Source organism: Eucyclogobius newberryi, unplaced genomic scaffold (assembly GCF_026437365.1).
Source record: "Eucyclogobius newberryi isolate DKJ021-1_F unplaced genomic scaffold, fEucNew1.0.hap1 SCAF_1, whole genome shotgun sequence".
NCBI lineage: Eukaryota > Metazoa > Chordata > Actinopteri > Gobiiformes > Gobiidae > Eucyclogobius > Eucyclogobius newberryi.
This window is the reverse complement of record NW_027315723.1, coordinates 4,276,076-4,296,202: the sequence shown is the minus strand read 5'-3', so window position 1 is coordinate 4,296,202 and position 20,127 is coordinate 4,276,076. Positions and strand designations below refer to the sequence as shown.

The 20,127-nt window shown below is 44.5% G+C and overlaps 1 protein-coding gene across 3 annotated transcripts in view; it reads right to left on the bottom strand.

Moving 5' to 3' along the window:
• Positions 1-11,170: 11,170 nt before the first annotated feature.
• The window catches only part of LOC140358650 (sodium- and chloride-dependent GABA transporter 2-like), a 56,930-nt gene continuing 47,973 nt past the window's right edge, over positions 11,171-20,127 (bottom strand). For all 3 annotated transcript variants that reach the window (XM_072443683.1, XM_072443841.1, XM_072443766.1), the window contains exons 12-15: positions 19,681-19,783; positions 15,309-15,409; positions 14,300-14,470; positions 11,171-11,389 (exon numbers count right to left, since the gene is read on the bottom strand). In XM_072443683.1, the coding sequence (XP_072299784.1) occupies positions 11,285-11,389; positions 14,300-14,470; positions 15,309-15,409; positions 19,681-19,783 (480 nt within the window). In that variant the 3' untranslated portion in view covers positions 11,171-11,284. The remainder of the gene's footprint in view (positions 11,390-14,299; positions 14,471-15,308; positions 15,410-19,680; positions 19,784-20,127) is intronic.

The following is a 20,127-nucleotide window of genomic DNA, read 5'->3' as shown; positions in this document are numbered from 1 at the left end:
AGTCCTGACTCTGGCACCAGCAGGAGGCCGGTCCATGTTTAGTCCTGACTCTGGCACCAGCAGGAGGCCGGTCCATGTTTAGTCCTGACTCTGGCACCAGCAGGAGGCCGGTCCATGTTTAGTCCTGACTCTGGCACCAGCAGGAGGCCGGTCCATGTTTAGTCCTGACTCTGGCACCAGCAGGAGGCCGGTCCATGTTTAGTCCTGACTCTGGGCACCAGCAGGAAGCTGGTCCATGTTTAGTCCTGACTCTGGCACCAGCAGGAGGCCGATCCATGTTTAGTCCTGACTCTGTGCACCAGCAGGAGGCTGGTCCATGTTTAGTCCTGACTCTGGGCACCAGCAGGAGGCCGGTCCATGTTTAGTCCTGACTCTGGCACCAGCAGGAGGCCGGTCCATGTTTAGTCCTGACTCTGGGCACCAGCAGGAGGCTGGTCCATGTTTGGTCCTGACTCTGGCACCAGCAGGAGGCCGGTCCATGTTTAGTCCTGACTCTGGCACCAGCAGGAGGCTGGTCCATGTTTAGTCCTGACTCTGACACCAGCAGGAGGCCGGTCCATGTTTAGTCCTGACTCTGGCACCAGCAGGAGGCCGGTCCATGTTTAGTCCTGACTCTGACACCAGCAGGAGGCCGGTCCATGTTTAGTCCTGACTCTGGGCACCAGCAGGAGGCCGGTCCATGTTTAGTCCTGACTCTGGCACCAGCAGGAGGCCGGTCCATGTTTAGTCCTGACTCTGGCACCAGCAGGAGGCCGGTCCATGTTTAGTCCTGACTCTGGCACCAGCAGGAGGCCGGTCCATGTTTAGTCCTGACTCTGGCACCAGCAGGAGGCCGGTCCATGTTTAGTCCTGACTCTGGCACCAGCAGGAGGCCGGTCCATGTTTAGTCCTGACTCTGGCACCAGCAGGAGGCCGGTCCATGTTTAGTCCTGACTCTGGCACCAGCAGGAGGCCGGTCCATGTTTAGTCCTGACTCTGGCACCAGCAGGAGGCCGGTCCATGTTTAGTCCTGACTCTGGCACCAGCAGGAGGCCGGTCCATGTTTAGTCCTGACTCTGGGCACCAGCAGGAAGCTGGTCCATGTTTAGTCCTGACTCTGGCACCAGCAGGAGGCCGGTCCATGTTTAGTCCTGACTCTGGCACCAGCAGGAGGCCGGTCCATGTTTAGTCCTGACTCTGACACCAGCAGGAGGCCGGTCCATGTTTAGTCCTGACTCTGGGCACCAGCAGGAGGCCGGTCCATGTTTAGTCCTGACTCTGGCACCAGCAGGAGGCCGGTCCATGTTTAGTCCTGACTCTGGCACCAGCAGGAGGCCGGTCCATGTTTAGTCCTGACTCTGGCACCAGCAGGAGGCCGGTCCATGTTTAGTCCTGACTCTGGCACCAGCAGGAGGCCGGTCCATGTTTAGTCCTGACTCTGGCACCAGCAGGAGGCCGGTCCATGTTTAGTCCTGACTCTGGGCACCAGCAGGAAGCTGGTCCATGTTTAGTCCTGACTCTGGCACCAGCAGGAGGCCGATCCATGTTTAGTCCTGACTCTGTGCACCAGCAGGAGGCTGGTCCATGTTTAGTCCTGACTCTGGGCACCAGCAGGAGGCCGGTCCATGTTTAGTCCTGACTCTGGCACCAGCAGGAGGCCGGTCCATGTTTAGTCCTGACTCTGGGCACCAGCAGGAGGCTGGTCCATGTTTGGTCCTGACTCTGGCACCAGCAGGAGGCCGGTCCATGTTTAGTCCTGACTCTGGCACCAGCAGGAGGCTGGTCCATGTTTAGTCCTGACTCTGGGCACCAGCAGGAGGCCGGTCCATGTTTAGTCCTGACTCTGGCACCAGCAGGAGGCCGGTCCATGTTTAGTCCTGACTCTGGCACCAGCAGGAGGCCGGTCCATGTTTAGTCCTGACTCTGGGCACCAGCAGGAGGCCGGTCCATGTTTAGTCCTGACTCTGGCACCAGCAGGAGGCCGGTCCATGTTTAGTCTTGACTCTGGGCACCAGCAGGAGGCCGGTCCATGTTTAGTCCTGACTCTGGCACCAGCAGGAGGCCGATCCATGTTTAGTCCTGACTCTGGCACCAGCAGGAGGCCGGTCCATGAGCACTAACATGTCTGAGATGTACTTTGGTGCTAGGCCATGGAGAGACTTGTACACAAGCAGAGCTGCTTTAAAGTCTATTCTCTGAGCCACAGGGGGCAGTGTAGAGACCTGAGAACAGGACTAATGTGATCATACTTCCTGGTTCTGGTCAGGACCCGAGCAGCAGCGTTCTGGATGTACTGCAGCTGTTTTACAGCTCGTTTGCAGCAGTTGCCTCGAGAGGCGACAGTGAAAAACAGATTAAACAATGTTCATAGGGACATGTCCCAGCATCCCGTGTCCTTAAACAAATGTCCCAAGCCCCCTTGTCCTTAGAGCCTCCTTCTCAGCCAGGAAAAACTACAAAACCTCCTTGGGGAAAGAGTAGAAACCTGGAGGAGTTCCAGAGTGAGGAGAGATCCGACTACCACTGGAGGACGCGAGATAGAGAGTGGAGCTGGAGAATAGTCGCTAGTCTAGTTTAGACACTACACTTTTGATTTTGGCAATGTTTTTTAAATGGTAAAAAACTGCTGATGTTATTGATTTTTTGTGGCTGTTTAAAGGAATAATGGAGGATTTTTTCACGTGGAAGTGGAAGTGCGCATGTGCGGAGCCACACACAAGCCTCGCTGCTACACGTGCCATGTAGATTTCCGTCTCTTCTGAGCAAGCTCAAACTGTCTTTCTGTCTTAATTTTGTCCTGTACACTGAGGGAACTATATTATAATAGATCCATGCGCTTAGACACACACCGGCAAATCAACCACACATGCGCAGCCAGGGAAACGTGCTGCTCTCCTGGGGACGAGCCGACGAGTGCATCCTATGATTGACATGTGAATGAACTACTCGGCACGAGGAAATGAGACAAAGATTTGGCGCCAAAACATCCTCCATTATTCCTTTAAGTCTGAGTCCATTATTACCCCCAGATTTCTAACTTGATTTCTAAGTTGTGTTGAGTGACAGAGTGAATCCACTGGTCCATATTCACCTGCCGAGTGACTGTCGTCCGTATAATCGTGATAGGACACATTTTCGCTCTGTATCAACTGACCTAAATTCAGCATGTAGAAGGTCTCAAAACCATTTCAATGTCAGATTAGAGATGGGCCGGTAATTAAACTCAGTCCTGCAGCATCAAGACTGCTCTTCTTTAGGAGAGGCTTTATGACTGCAGTTTTATGACAGCCCTTGGGAATGTTCCAGATTGAAGCGATATGTTGACTATGTGAGTGAGAAACTGTTTAGCACAGACTTTAGAAATCTGGAGGCTCACACATGGAGGCAGCATGTAGATGAACTCAGACTGGTGATGGTCTCCTGGACAGTTTTGTCAGTTACAGGTGCAAAGGGAGTTATTTTTGCAGTGTGGAATTGAAATATCATTTTTAATGCCCTGAACTTTGTAATGAAAGATTGCAAACTCATTACACTTGGATGTGGAAATGAGTTCTAACGGCAGCTGAGCTGGAGGGTTTGTTAATGTGTTTACGTTGGCCAACAGGACACGCCAGTTGTTACAGCAGCTTCAACTTATTTCAGGAAGATATCTTTCCCTAGTTGTACATCAAATTATGTTATACATGTAAAACTTTTCTTTGTAAATCTCTTTTTGAACCTGGAGCTTTGACTCCCTTTTCAGTGCCTGACTGAAGTTGGGTGGAGCATATTCTATTGGAACTAAATTTCCTGTGTTTTTTTCAAGCCATATTTCAGATAAAAACACAAAATCAAGATTATAAGAAGAAATTAAATGATTAATTAAGAATCATTTGTTACATAAGGATCTGACGTTTAGCACAGCAAGTTTCAGACTAGTTTCAGTGGGACTGGGCCTTATCTTTTCACAGGGAATATGAAATCACATTTCTCAGATTAGACGGCCTGACTCGCCTTTTGTTTTCCCATCTGTGTGATGTGACTACAGAAATAGCACCCGGGGTTTACACAGGCCCTGGGTTGGTTTGATTTTCTTGTATATCTGTAAGTCCCAGACATACAGACCCAGTGCATCCTAGCTATGGGAGATACCAGGTGAAAGGCAAAGGGTGGTGGGGCTTTTGTTGGTGTAGCGGGAGTAGGGGAGAGTTTAGGACCAGGTGAAAGGCTGTGGGGTATAGGCGGGGTGGCTTTTGTTGGTGTAGCGGGAGCATTGTTGATATCAGAACTCTTGATCTTGCTATAATTAGGCATGAGTGGAACCATTTTAATGCCTGATTTGATCAGACTTTCAAGATGGTTGTGAAGGCCCCTGGGTGAGAGTGGAGAAGGAAAGGAGAGTGAGGATTCTGTAGTGGGAGTAGATGTTTCAGGGGGACCCAGGGTTGCTCTGAGGGCAGGGGCTTCTGCTGGACCTGTCACAGATGGGTCCAAGGCCTTTGATGAGGACCCTGTGGGAAAGAACTGAACTGACTCCTGCGCCCGTGAAGATTATTGTGGTGCTGCTGCTGATGAGTCCTTCCCTGGAGGCGGTGGCGGTGATTGTGGAGCAGCTGGAGCTGAATCCTTTGCTAGTGGTGGTGAAGCGGCTGCTGATGAATCCTTTGGTGGAGGCTGAGGTTGTGGTGCTGCTGATGCTGAAACATTGGCAGAGTCACTAGCTGTTGGAGCAGGAATTCTTCTCTCATTCCTCTCTTTATCTGCTCAGGACCCTGTCCAGGCCCAGTCCAATGGCTCAGAGCGTGGAGCACCCTCACTCCACCTCTGCACCCTCACTACCCTCACTCCACCTCTGCACCCTCACTCCACCTCTGCACCCTCACTACCCTCACTCCACCTCTGCACCCTCACTCCACCTCTGCACCCTCACTACCCTCACTCCACCTCTGCACCCTCACTCCACCTCTGCACCCTCACTACCCTCACTCCACCTCTGCACCCTCACTCCACCTCTGCACCCTCACTACCCTCACTCCACCTCTGCACCCTCACTCCACCTCTGCACCCTCACTCCACCTCTGCACCCTCACTACCCTCACTCCACCTCTGCACCCTCACTCCACCTCTGCATAGGTGTGGCCCATTTATCTTAAACAGGTCCTCTTGTTTCCAGAATAAATATGTAGTGCAATCCTCTAGGTGCACACTCTTTGGGCAGCCATATATTCCGGCTTCTTTATCTTCCTGTCGACGTTTGGAAGAGGTCCACTTATGAATGTCTTGATTTCCATTTTATAAAGTACAGTCTCTTTCAAAACTCCAGTCTGTTCTCATGGTATATCCACTGCACCACGTGTACAATCAGCTGTTTTACTCCTCAATGTGTGGACAAAACATTAGGAAGGAGTGACGTTCATGCATCACGTGACTTATTGGATCATCCCAGAACTGTCTCTGTGACCTTTACATTTGACACAGATTCTCTCTTTCAGCTGTATTTTGGCCACGTCGTGGCTCCCATTTTCTCTTTGTTCATTTACTTAAGTCACTGAAAGTGGTAAAAATCAGTTTTTAAGCTGTATTTTAGGGGACTTTTTTATCTTTGTATCGTTTAGCCTAAGATACAGCCTGGTCTTTAGACAGTTTTGAGAACGACACAGAATAACTCTGGTTGAAATTGAGAGAAGCAGTTTTTCCTTACCACTGGATGACACTGGAATTGTATCTTGGGAGTCTTTATTCAGATCCTAAAGCAGAAATCCATGCTCGTAGCTCATGAATTTCTGGTTGGTATTTCCTCAGCATTCACAAGAGTCTGTTTCCCTTCTTCTCCTGGACATGTCGCTGGCTCCTCAAATATGTTGTAAAAACTGTAAACTTTTTCTTAAAATCCTTGGTTTACTTAAAGTCATAATTAAAACATTTTGGAAGACAAAAACTGGTTAAAAACCAAAATAAATGAGGAAGCAGCTATAGCAAGCTGGAGCAAGCATGAAAGCATCTGCACTCTTCGAAAGCATTTATTAGAATAGAAAATAAAGTTACATGTACAAAACAAACTTGACAAGTCACATTTTATGGACATAATTGTAAACTGAGAAGATTTTGACAGTACAAAGATGGGAAAACTGCATCATGAAAATACATAAAGGACAACTTAGTCAATGCTATTATTCATTGGTTTCAGCTTCTTAATATAAGCATCATTTTAAGGACTTTGTTTTAAATTGGTAATTCGAATCAGCTCAAGTTTTTCCTCATTCTGAATGAACCCTGGAAGAGATGAGTTTAGCATAGATGTAAAAGATGTTTTCATATTGCAAAACCCAGAGTTTCAATCTAAAGCCGAGTGTCCACTTCACGATTGTGTCTGTCTGCGATGACAGATGACAGGTCTTATGTTGAGGCTCAAACATGTAGGTTGTAGGTCTAACACTGAGACAAGGGCAAAGATTAAACTTAAAATCTTTGTTTGATCAAAGACAAGCTGCGATTTATATCAAGAGTCTGATATTTTGACATCCTGGTCACAGAGTCCTCTTACTGCAGCTACTGTGATTAATCCTACAATAAACACAAGCACTCCTCAAAGTAACAGCAGAAGAGCTCAGCTTTCAACCAGGACAATCTCCCCATTTCTCTTTCCATTCAGTAACTTCCACAAAAGCCAAAATCCTGCTTTGAAACACGCTTGATTTCACTCATAACTTGTCTTTGGTTGTACAACTGTTCTAAGTTTAATCCCCGTATCACCTGAGGCTTGTTGATAGAAGCTGGTTTAGTTTGAGTTTGCTCCAACTAAACATGAACTTAGTCCAAACTCAGAGGTTTCTGTCACTGAAGTTTAGTTTAGTTCAGTATAAATCACCACAGGAACAGGCCCAACATATGAAAAATGCAGATTTCCGTCTCCTCTGAGCTCGAACACAGTCCTTCTCTGTCGTCATGTTTGTGCTTTACAATGAAGGAACTCTCTAAACACACACCGGCATCAACCACGCATGTGCAGCCAGGGAAACCTGCTGCTATCCTGGGAACGAGCCTGCAGGTGTGCAGTAGCATGCAGGGAATGATTGACATGTGGGAGAACTTCTCGGCTGTCCACGCCACCAGGAAATGAGACTGAGATTGCTCGCCAAAAATCCTCTATTATTCTTTTAAGTTACTCAGTATGCAATGGATTGGTTTTGTTCACTCAACCGAGCAACAGGCCACAGAGAGCCACAGAGAGCCAGAGAGAGCCAGAGAGAGCCAGAGAGAGCCAGAGAGAGCCAGGGAGAGCCACAGAGAGCCAGAGAGAGCCAGAGAGAGCCACAGTTTTGAGCCACGACTTGAACCACAGTCAGTAAACCTTTCAGCAGAAGAACAGTCGTGCAGTGGACCCGGCTTAACAGCAGCAGTTGAACATAAGTACATTTGTCGACGTTATTGCATGTTTTTCAGCATGATATAGTTGTAAACAGAAAGCATTAACACATCTAATACAAAGATTGTGCTTTGCCTGCAAAAAAAACAACAAAGAAATTAAATACACATCACTCAGAGCTTGACTTTGACCTTTTTGCTCCCGTTTACTTCATTTAGTCTCTTCACTCACCATAAGGTATAAAGGCATAACTATTACATGTGTTGTGTAGTTGAGATGACTCATTTTGTTTGAAGATACTGCTAACAGGCAAACTGGGGCTGCACAATATTGGAAAAGATTGTCATATGGCTGTAGTGCTGATATAATAAGTTATATTGAATATAAAAATGCACTCATTTAATCGTAAGCCTCTGTCAGAACAAAAGCTTAGACAAAACCAAGATTGAATTAAGGTTAATTTAGGAAAATGCCATGAAAAGGTCTTTCATCTACACAAAAAACCCTGTGCATTTCTGAAGGAACCTGGTGTTACTGTGATAGGAGAATATAACCTGACCCTATACTCTCCTGATCGGAACAAATATTGTGTCGTTTCATCGATCAGAGGATTTTGACACTTTTGACCCTCTGCTTGGATTAAAATGCTAAAGTAACATGACATCTCTGCCTCAAAGTGGTTTTTCAGTTATTTGTAACTGTATTTGTAAATGTAAACGGATCACAATACGTTAAGTTGATAAGGAGCTTTTTCCTCTGTCCAAAGTAGGTCCACATTTATCCTCAGGTTATATTGATACAAATACTATAATTAATAATGAATAATCATAATATGGCATTAACATAGCAGATGATATGGCTCTGATCATGACTTCTCAGAGAAACTGAACCTAGAGAGTGTGTTTGTGCGTTAACATTTGTAACAGTTTGTGCTAGAGTCAGGGGCCAGAGCAGAGACACTCACTTTAATCTATAAGACTCTTGTAGTTCTGCGCTGACTTGTCCGTGCGCCTTGTGAGAGCGGAAGGTCAGATGAAAGTTAATCAAATCAAATAAATAAAATCAAGCAGCAGCGATTGTTCATCTCGTAGCATTATCCAGGAGTAAAGCCAACGCCAAACCCGGATCTCACTGCATTTCCACAAAACTTCACAATTGAACTGAACTGCTGCAAGTCCCAAGTATTTTAAAAGTATTTTAAAAAACAGATAAAACCATTTAATATGAAAAACATAAAACACATGTTACTCATGGAGCCATGCGGACAGTACAGAGGTCAGTGATGTGGTCAGTACAGAGGTCAGTGATGTGGTCAGTACAGAGGTCAGTACAGAGGTCAGTGATGTGGTCAGTACAGAGGTCAGTACAGAGGTCAGTGATGTGGTCAGTACAGAGGTCAGTGATGTGGTCAGTACAGAGGTCAGTACAGAGGTCAGTGATGTGGTCAGTACAGAGGTCAGTACAGAGGTCAGTGATGTGGTCAGTACAGAGGTCAGTGATGTGGTCAGTACAGAGGTCAGTGATGCGGACAGTACAGAGGTCAGTACAGAGGTCAGTGATGCACACAGGGGCTGGATGTAGAACTTCAGTTACATTCGTGTGTGTGTGTGTGTGCGTGTGCGTTGTGTTGGAGCTACACAAAGCACACAGACTGACATGGAGCTACACACAGCACAGACTGACATGGAGCTACACACAGCACACAGACTGTGACATGGAGCTACACAGAGCACAGACTGTGACATGGAGCTACACACAGCACAGACTGACATGGAGCTACACACAGCACAGACTGTGACATGGAGCTACACACAGCACAGACTGTGACATGGAGCTACACACAGCACAGACTGTGACATGGAGCTACACACAGCACAGACTGTGACATGGAGCTACACACAGCACAGACTGTGACATGGAGCTACACACAGCACAGACTGTGACATGGAGCTACACACAGCACAGACTGTGACATGGAGCTACACACGGCACAGACTGACATGGAGCTACACACGGCACAGACTGTGACATGGAGCTACACACAGCACAGACTGTGACATGGAGCTACACACAGCACACAGACTGTGACATGGAGCTACACACAGCACACAGACTGTGACATGGAGCTACACACAGCACACAGACTGTGACATGGAGCTACACACAGCACACAGACTGTGACATGGAGCAGCACACAGACTGTGACATGGAGCTACACACAGCACACAGACTGACATGGAGCTACACACGGCACAGACTGTGACATGGAGCTACACACAGCACAGACTGTGACATGGAGCTACACACAGCACACAGACTGTGACATGGAGCTACACACAGCACACAGACTGTGACATGGAGCTACACACAGCACAGACTGTGACATGGAGCTACACACAGCACACAGACTGTGACATGGAGCTACACACAGCACACAGACTGTGACATGGAGCTACACACAGCACACAGACTGTGACATGGAGCTACACACAGCACACAGACTGTGACATGGAGCAGCACACAGACTGTGACATGGAGCTACACACAGCACACAGACTGTGACATGGAGCTACACACAGCACACAGACTGTGACATAGAGCTACACACAGCACACAGACTGTGACATGGAGCTACACACAGCACAGACTGTGAAATGGAGCTACACACAGCACAGACTGTGACATGGAGCTACACACAGCACACAGACAGAGTGTTCGGGGTTGACCTAAACATTGTGCTGTCCAGAATGCCCAGTCGTGACACCTGCGCTGTTACGTCTGTGTATTTATTGACTCATTGACCAGATTCATTTAAAGCTAAGGCAAGACTCCTGTCTGCTCGAGACTCGATGCCAGAACAGAACACAGTTCAAGTTTTCTTAAAAGGTATATTGTGTGAAATTTGAAATAGTTCCTAATTAAATAGTTAAATTATGCCAAGCATGTCCGCAAAACATCATCAAAATATGGTTACTGCGGTCACTTGAGCCCTTTTGCAGTTACCGCGACCGCCCTACCAGCAAATCCAAAACACAAAGTGCCTTTAATAAGTTCAAAACGACTCCACAGACAAACGATTAGGCTTAATCTACTAAATAAACTATATATGATATTATAAAGAATCATTTGTCTCAGATTGTCCACTGGACCAAATCAGTACTTTAATGTGCACTTGTTTTTGTATTTGCACTTTAGTCTTGGCAACCGTGGAAACATTTCAAGTATTGCTTCTTTAAATGAGAATGCTGGTATCACGCACCGGATGGTGATGAAATGTTTATGGCATTTTAAATTCTACTTATTTGACCATTATATGCTTCCATATTATGCTAATTGTACATTATATGCCAAATTTGTATCCAATTTAATCCCCAAATGACTGGTGTGCTTCACTGTGGTGAAGAGCATCTGAACAACTCCAGCCCCACAAACAGCTGCTCTCAAACGTCTGAGGCACTGCTGGTCCACCGCTAACAAGAACAATCTTTAAGTGGAATAATAAAGCACTTACAAGAAAAAAACTTACACATGTTAAAATGATAAAGTGAAATACAGAGATGGGTAGAACGGAAACGTACAAGTTTGTATTTTTTCAAGTGCCCTTTGCCTCTCATTTCCAAGCAGAATTTACATGTGGGAAGTATAATCCAGGCATCTTCAGATATAATTTAGTTTATCTAATTAATCGTCTTAAATATGTATGCATTATTTCATATTTTTCCTCAGAAAATGAACTTAGTTTCCTAAAACACCAGGCCACATGTTTGTACTCGAGTATTGTCATTGTAAAGTAATGGTATTGTTACTTGAGTACAAATGGTTGCTTCCCTTCTACCCACATCCACCTGCAGAAATGTCACTTAGTCTCACAAATCCAGTCATCGAGACCGAGACGTTCCAAAAGTTAAATTCTGGACCGGTTGTACATTGTTTTTGGCAGTGCAGGTGTAAATAGTACATTCACAATTCTCCCTTCTCCTTCAGCGGCAGGGCCAGGCTGTACGTCAGGGGCCCGCTGGAGTGGAGCCGGAAGTCTGGAGCCGGGTTACACAGGCAGTGCAGACGCTGGGACGGAGAGAAAAACACGTCATTAATATCATCTTTACACAACACTGCTCCCCTGATACAATGAGGGTCCTTTAGTGTTTGTTTAGTGGATGTTGAATCCTTTAGAACACCTTGCACCACATGTTTTTTTTTTGTCTACATATCATGTCTATTTTTAACTCGACTTACCCATTTTAATACCCGGTAGTTATTTATTGTCCATTGTTTTTGTATTTTTTGTTCAATGTTGTTTGTGTTGCATGAACCGCCAGGACGACTTCCTATGTCCGTGAATCCTGTTCATTGATAAATGGCAATAAACTTTATTCTGATTCTGATTCTATTGTGATGTGATTAGGGCTGGGAAATTCATTCATAATCAAAGATCAACTTGTGTATTCTAAATCTAGAGGTGCACAGCTAATTATCTGTCAGTAAAATAGTTTGTTTTGGAGAAAGAAATTGGACTCTTTTGTTTTTTTAATGTTTATGTTGTGTTTATGTTCGGGAAATTAATGTAATATGTTTTAATAAGACAACTTCAAATCAAAAAGATAGATCAGTCACTAGGAGGGGTAAAGGAAATCGGGGAGGCTTCTCTAAAGTTTATGATCCATAAACGTCCCAGATCAAGTCACATTCAGGACAACAAACAAACAAACAAACAAGCCCATGTTTATTTCAACTGTAGTTTCTGACATGAACTAAATACTGATGTCATATATTTCTCTTCCAATATGCACTTTAGGAATATGATGAAAAGTATCACAAGACATGGACTTTGTGAAGTGTTCTCAAGTGATTTCCTGTATTTTAGGGCCTGTTAGAAAGTGGCTATAATAATAATAAAGGGTCAAATGTAATTATCATTTTGTTTCTTTCACTCACACATTCCACAAAAAACATGATTTATTATTGAAGAGCAGATTTGTAACATCTCACAGGTAAACTTCAGGTGCATTAAAAGTCCGAAGGTGTGTTTGTATGATAATGAAGGTGTGTGTTGAAGGGGTTTGAGGGGGTTTGAGGGGCCCCCAGGACATGTTCTACAAATCAGCCTCAATATCCTGCATTTTACAGAAGAGGGAAACAATCTGGTTATTCAGAAGGGAGAAATGAAAGATATACAGATAATTAAATTGCTAAATCGAAGAATTAAGTATTTTTTTAAGAGTCAGATTAATCCTACCGGGGGCCCTAAGCAGTATTTGGCTTGGGGGCCCTTGTCACTTCATTGCCACTCAGATTCAACTATTAATTATGCCATTTTCACAGCTGTCATCACCAGCACAGCAAGTACAGAAAAAACAGTTTTCTACTACATTTTACAAGAGTAACTAATGTGATTATACATGAAAACATCACCATATGTTTGGGTTCAATAAATGCAAAAAATGTCTCACAAAGGCAAAAACTTTTCTTATAATAAACGCAGTTCGTCCAGTTGCTGAATTGCAGCCGACACAAAGACACGTTTCTGTATTAAACTTACTTCTATCGCTGAGACGCGTTTGTGAGCGAGGGCGGGGCCGAGGGCGGGGCCGAGGAAGGGGCTGAGGACGACGCACGCGGGATCGTACACGTTCAACTCAGAAAGCGATAGTCAAGCTAAATGAACGCTTGAATATAGATCGAACAAATATAAATGATATATATAAATGGTGCTTCTTGTGTGAGAGGAGCAGGGACTGACGGAGGAAGAGATGGAGAGAGTGTCGTGAAGACAAGAGTGACCTTGAGAGCATTGTTCTCGTTAATGTACTCACACGCAATAATGTCACATTCATGTGCATAATAGAGTGTTTATTTGACCGTTACTATTAGTATTATTTTGTCTTACGCTAGCTGTTTTTATTTTATTTTATCTTTATTTTTCCCCTCCATTCCTGATTAAAGGTGGAATGGACGATTTTTTTCAGCAAATGTTTTATCATATTTCCTTGTGGCGTGGATAAATCATTTGTCCTGCCACGTATCAATCATAAAACGCACCTACCGCTCACCTGCAGCCGCGTCAGGCTCGTCCCCACGTTTCCGCGTGCCTAAGCACATGGATCTATCATAATATAGTTCCTCAGTGTACGGGACAAAATGAAGACGGAGAAAGACAGTTCGAGCTGACGCAGAAGTGGACAGAAATCTACGGGAGACGAGAGATGCGATGTGATCTTTCGCGCTAATAAACAAACGCACGTGTGTTGTATCAGTCCACACGGGGGAGTGGCATGTGCACGGGGGAGTGGCATGAGCACGGGGGAGTGGCATGAGCACGGGGGAGTGGCATGTGCACGGGGGAGTGGCATGAGCACGGGGGAGTGGCATGTGCACGGGCGAGTGGCATGAGCACGGGGGAGTGGCATGAGCACGGGGGAGTGGCATGAGCACGGGGGAGTGGCATGAGCACGGGGGAGTGGCATGAGCAGGGGGGAGTGGCATGAGCACGGGGGAGTGGCATGAGCAGGGGGAGTGGCATGAGCACTTCCACCTGAGTTCTCAAATCGCCAAAAAAACGTCCATTGCGCCTTTAATAAATGAGAGGTTTTGTCCACAGGAGTTTTGTTTCTAAGAGTTTTGTTTATAAGAGTTCTTCTATTAAGAGTGTTTTTTAAACTTCCTATAAGTTATCTGTCCTTTTCCTCTGTATTTACCTGCGTTGCAACAATGAAATTTCCCCATGTGTGGACAATAAAAGGAATATCTTATCTCATCTTAAGTTGATTTGACTCTGTGTCTCTCATGTGTCCGTGTGTCCATCACCTGCTTCAAGCTCCAGGACGGAGTGAGCACCTTTTTTACAGCAGCAACAATGCTGTTGTGAGGAAAAGCGCTACTCAAGTCATTCATTCGTGGCTACTTGAAATTCAAGCATTTCCAACGATTGCGAGCACCCGCACGAACCCTGTCGCAGTTAAACTTAAGGGCCGTTACCTGTCGCAGCGTGCCGGGCGTGGTCAGCAGGGCGTAGAAGGCCCACATCGGCAGCAGAGACACAGACGAGAGCGTGAGGATCCAGCCCAGAGCCGAGGCCCAGGGAGGAGCCACCACACCCTTCCCCAGCACCAGAGGCGACCAGCGGGCTAAAGAGAAGATGAACGTGGCCTGGAAGGAAAGGCATAACACTTTTAAATACTGCAGTGGCACTAGTAGTATCAATAGAAGGAGAAGGAGTAAAGTTGTGGTTAAAGTACACTCACAGAAGCAATACTACTACAATTGTGGTTGCAGACATAGTAAGTCAACAGCAGTTGAGCTGTAGACTATGTAGTACTAGAAGTAGAGGTTTTCATTGCAGTTGTAGTTTCCAACAGCTGTGTTGCAGTGGTAAAAGTACATAGTAGTATGTATGGTACTGCTTATGTTGGGGTTGCTGTAGTAGGACTAGTAATAGAAGCGAATGTACTGCTTGTGGCTGTATTATGTCTAGTAGTCATCAATATTACACACCCCAAGTTGTACTTCTGCATTGGTAATTGTAAAAGTGTAGAAGCTATTGTACAACTAACATATATTTAAGAAATGAAGTACTTAGCAGTAGTATTAGAAGACTTGTAGGAGCTATAGTGGGGATGCAGTAGTAGTAGAGTTTTAGTTCTAGTACTAATACTCCTCAATGCATTCCAGGCAGTAGTACTTTTGGGTTTGTGTTATGTATTACAAAAGGTAATTAATTATACTCTATATGTAGACCGTCACTTTAACTATAATTTAATCAATCGCTCACTGCACTGTTCACTTTCTGCACTACATCTGTACATGTGTGTACATAGTAAGCCTATTTTTACTTTTATACTCCAGTAGATCTAAATAGTTTTTTCTTTAATGCTCTTTTTGATTTTCTACATGTGTTTTCATTATTGTTCATACATGACCAGAGCACGATCGTATATTTGTGAGTTTGGAGGCCTCGACAGGTGATGATGGAAGAGGTTTGACTCACGGTGCACACGGCCGGAGTGAAGAACTTCCAGCACAAGTCGAATATCCTCATGGGCCTGTAGCCTATCATGTCTTTAATGTTGTCACGGAAACGCTGGGCTCCTGAAATGAAGCGAGAATCAGGTTAGAATAAATCAATTAAAATGGATTATTTTATTTAATGTGATGGGCCCAATTTAAAATATATATATATATATATATATATATATATATATATATATATATATATATATATATATATATATATATATATATATATATATATATATATATATAAAAATCACAAAATGATTTCAGGGGTCCCCAGATGATGCAGTGGTAAATGTATCAACATGTCATATACATTTATTAGGTCTATGCCTTCAAAATAAAATACAAACAATTAGACATTATCACTTCGGGGGTCGTCTTATTTTGATGTTAGGGAGCTGCAGCTGAACAAGTTTGAGAACAACTGGGCAGGAGCATTGGGCAGGAGCATTGGGCAGGAGCATTGGGCAGGAGCATTGGGCAGGAGCATTGTGATGGGCAGGTGCATTGGGCAGGAGCATTGTGATGGGCAGGTGCATTGTGATGGGCAGGTGCATTGTGATGGGCAGGTGCATTGTGATGCACCGCAGGTGTATTGTGATGGGCAGGAGCATTGTGATGGGCAGGAGCATTGTGATGGGCAGGAGCATTGTGATGGGCAGGAGCATTGTGATGGGCAGGAGCATTGTGATGGGCAGGTGAGCGAGCCTGTCCTGTCCGCTCACTCGGGACAAAGCCTCTTGTTGTCCCTGTCTCCTCTCTCTCTCATTCTCTCGTGCTTCGCATCATTAGAATCTAAGATATAGAAAGTAAACGGTTATTTTCTGCTCATTCATGACTGAAACTTAAGTCCTGTTTTAGAGCACAGACCCTGCCGTGCACCCGCTTCGGACGATTGCGGTCATTCCACGCACAACTTACACAGCTTATTGTACTTTACTTTACATGTGTATTTGTCCAGGTTTAGTGGTCCACTCAGCACAGACTAATAACTGTAACATACACTCTGTTCTACACATCTGAAGGTGTTGACAGACATGGACGAGGCAGCGCGGGTCGTTCAAGGTCTTTATGTGGTGCAAACAGGAAACAGGCCATCCAGGTTTTCAGTCAAATAAAAAACACAATTGAAAACTGAAATAGATCAATATGTGGGAAACATTATGGCGGAAAAAGTAGAATAATTAATTCCCAGTAGCAGTAGCAGCAGCAGCGGCGGCGGCAGCAGCAGCAGCAGCAGCAGCAGTAGCAGTAGCAGTAGTAGTGAGAGTGCCCATGCTATGTTAGGAGTGCTAGTAATTCCTATAAGACACTGGAAATTATTACACTAAAAGTTCTGTGATATTATTTCAGTTATATTAAGTCTGTACATGTCTTAATGTTTTAGTCAAAATAAAAACTAAACATGGACAAAACAAAGTGCAGTCTGTTTCAACAATGTCATTTAAAAACAGCACATTTTTGACAGATTGCAGACTTTATGCCGTTACTGCCATAGTTTGTCGGGTTAAACTTTGCAACATATTGTGCAGTAAGTGGAAAACAGTCCTGAGCTTTAGTGACAGACTTGAGCTTTAGTGACAGACTTGAGCTTTAGTGACAGTCCTGAGCTTTAGTGACAGACTTGAACTTTAGTGACAGACTTGAGCTTTAGTGACAGACTTGAGCTTTAGTGACAGACTTGAGCTTTAGTGACAGACTTGAGCTTTAGTGACAGACTTGAGCTTTAGTGACAGACTTGAGCTTTAGTGACAGACTTGAGCTTTAGTGACAGACTTGAGCTTTAGTGACAGACTTGAGCTTTAGTGACAGACTTGAGCTTTAGTGACAGACTTGAGCTTTAGTGACAGACTTGAGCTTCAGTGACAGACTTGAGCTTTAGTGACAGACTTGAGCTTTAGTGACAGACTTGAGCTTTAGTGACAGACTTGAGCTTTAGTGACAGACTTGAGCTTTAGTGACAGACTTGAGCTTCAGTGACAGACTTGAGCTTCAGTGACAGACTTGAGCTTCAGTGACAGACTTGAGCTTTAGTAACAGACTTGAGCTTTAGTGACAGACTTGAGCTTTAGTAACAGACTTGAGCTTTAGTAACAGACTTGAGCTTTAGTAACAGACTTGAGCTTTAGTAACAGACTTGAGCTTTAGTAACAGACTTGAGCTTTAGTAACAGACTTGAGCTTTAGTAACAGACTTGAGCTTTAGTAACAGACTTGAGCATTAGTAACAGACTTGAGCATTAGTGACAGACTTGTAGACGGCAGTGGTGTTGTGGCTGTAGTAGTTGTTGTAGTTTCTAGTGGTACTAGTTATGCTGTGGACTAGTCGTGTTGTTATTCCCGTCAGTTCATTGACCTGGATACATGCGGCTCATGTCCTCTTGTTGCTACAGCAGAGCGGCCCCTAAACCACTCCAGGGGCCCGCTTCAAGTCAGAGGGGGGTTTGGGAACAAAGGCAATTATAAAGGAAAACATGTTTGTGGTCATTCTTGTGCTCGAACACCTACAGAAACCAAACTGTTCAGCGGTAGTGACGTTGTTTAGTGGTTGAATAATAATTATACATGGCCATTATTCCCACACTACAGATGTACAATATATACATCTATATTGAGCCAAAATGATTGTTCCTGTCTCCAATATCCACACATCTGCCTCTCCAAACCTCCTTCTGTATGGACCACATTACACACAGCTCGTTTTGTTCAGTTTTAACAAAGTGTCGAGTCCAAACGTCGTAAAAAGGCTAAGGCGGCTAACAGACCTGCAGTGTGAGCGCTAACCCACTGCTGAGCGCCATAAACCAGCTTCCTCTGGATTTATACGCTCCAACGGGAAACAGTTATGGCCTCGAGTGACTTCTGGAGGGTTTCTAGGTGTAATGGCGACGATTACCTGCTGAATTAGATTATATTATAACCTACAGCGGATATTGCCTTGGTATTTCCTGCAGTTTATCTTCAGTCACGTGAACCATAAACTGAGCTCAACGGCAAAGGCATTGACACTGCACAGATCTGTAGTGTGGAGCTGTAGGTTTAAACCAGTGGAGCACCCAGATGGACCCATACCGATGTTATGGGAAAAGCTTTGGCCGATAATCGATATTAGGCAGATAGTTATTTTCTTATTTTGTATTTTAATATTTATTTCTACTAGCTATAAACCTTTTTTTTCTAAAATAAGGATCAAATCTATTTTAAAATGTTTAGAACCAGTTAGAGAACACAATACCCTCCTTTTTTAGGGGGAAGTCAAATCTGCCTTTTCCATTCTGTGCATTTTCTGTATTATTTAGATGATTTATCAGACTAAAGTGTCATCGTGAACCGTGTGTCACCATCGTGTTGCTCCGGTAACAGCAGCAGTGACCGGCTCCTCCTCCTGAGACAGGTCTGGTCACACACACGGCACAACCCTGACCCTGGCAACAATGACATTTCCCCATGTGTGGACAATAAAGGAACATCTTATCTTATCTCATTCTCTCTCAGGAGAAAGCCCGTCCAGGAGCTTTTGTTTTCTTCCTCGTTTCAGAAGGACGGCGGAGTTAACTCTTTCATTACTGGAGCGTAACCATCGAGGACTGACACCGATATGACTCCATGACGTGAATATTGGCGTGTAATATACAGATACTGGGCCAATATATATGTGTAATATACAGATACTGGGCCAATATAGGTGTAATATACAGATACTGGGCCAATATATGTGTGTAATATACAGATACTGGGCCAATAATTGTGTAATATACAGATACTGGGCCAATATACATGTGTAATATACAGATACTGGGCCAATATAGGTGTAATATACAGATACTGGGCCAATATATATGTGTAATATACAGATACTGGGCCAATATATATGTGTAATATACAGATACTGGGCCAATATATATGTGTAATATACAGATACTGGGCCAATATAGGTGTAATATACAGATACTGGGCCAATATGTGTGTGTAATATACAGATACTGGGCCAATAATTGTGTAATATACAGATACTGGGCCAATATATCAGTGCACTCCCAATTTAAACTATTACAACTACCGGTGGTCACAATTATTTGTTAACATGACTATACTAGACTACTCTATTGCAAAATGCCTTTTAGCATGCCTTTTATAACATTTATAACATCTAAAACATCTAAAACATCTAAATTACTAAGTGAAGTCAATGAGTGCTGAAGTGGCACAGAAATGAGCAGAACGACTTTCCTTTTATAATTGCCGTTGATCTCAAACACCCCTTTGACGTGGTCCAGGAGCCGCTCTGATGCAGCCCCGCCCAGAGCCCCCCACCCTTTATGCAGTGACCCCGTGTGGACTCACCATAGACCCAGCCGATGGCCACAGACTGGAAGATGGAGAGGAGCAGAAGACTGGCCCCACTGCAGGAGAAGTGGTCATAGATCTGGAACACGTACAGTCCTTCCTGCGGCCAGGGAAACCACCACACGTTACATTACAGGACATCACAAGTTCAATGCCCCGTCTTTGTGCTGACATATGGGATTTATGGTCTTCCTGGTCCAAGAACCAACTAAAGTAGTGATCGACGGGCAAAAAACAACCAGGACTAAAGCAGGACTAAACCAGGACTAAACCAGGACTTGGCACAATTCTGCCAATCAAGACTATTGTTTCTATTCTCCCGTTCACAAAGAGGTTTGAAATAATGACCCCTGTTAAGGAGAGAATGAATGGGGCCATGTGTTGCAAGGTTTTGGGTAACAACCTCCTTCCCTCAATCATTTCTAAGTGGGAGAATTGGGTGTT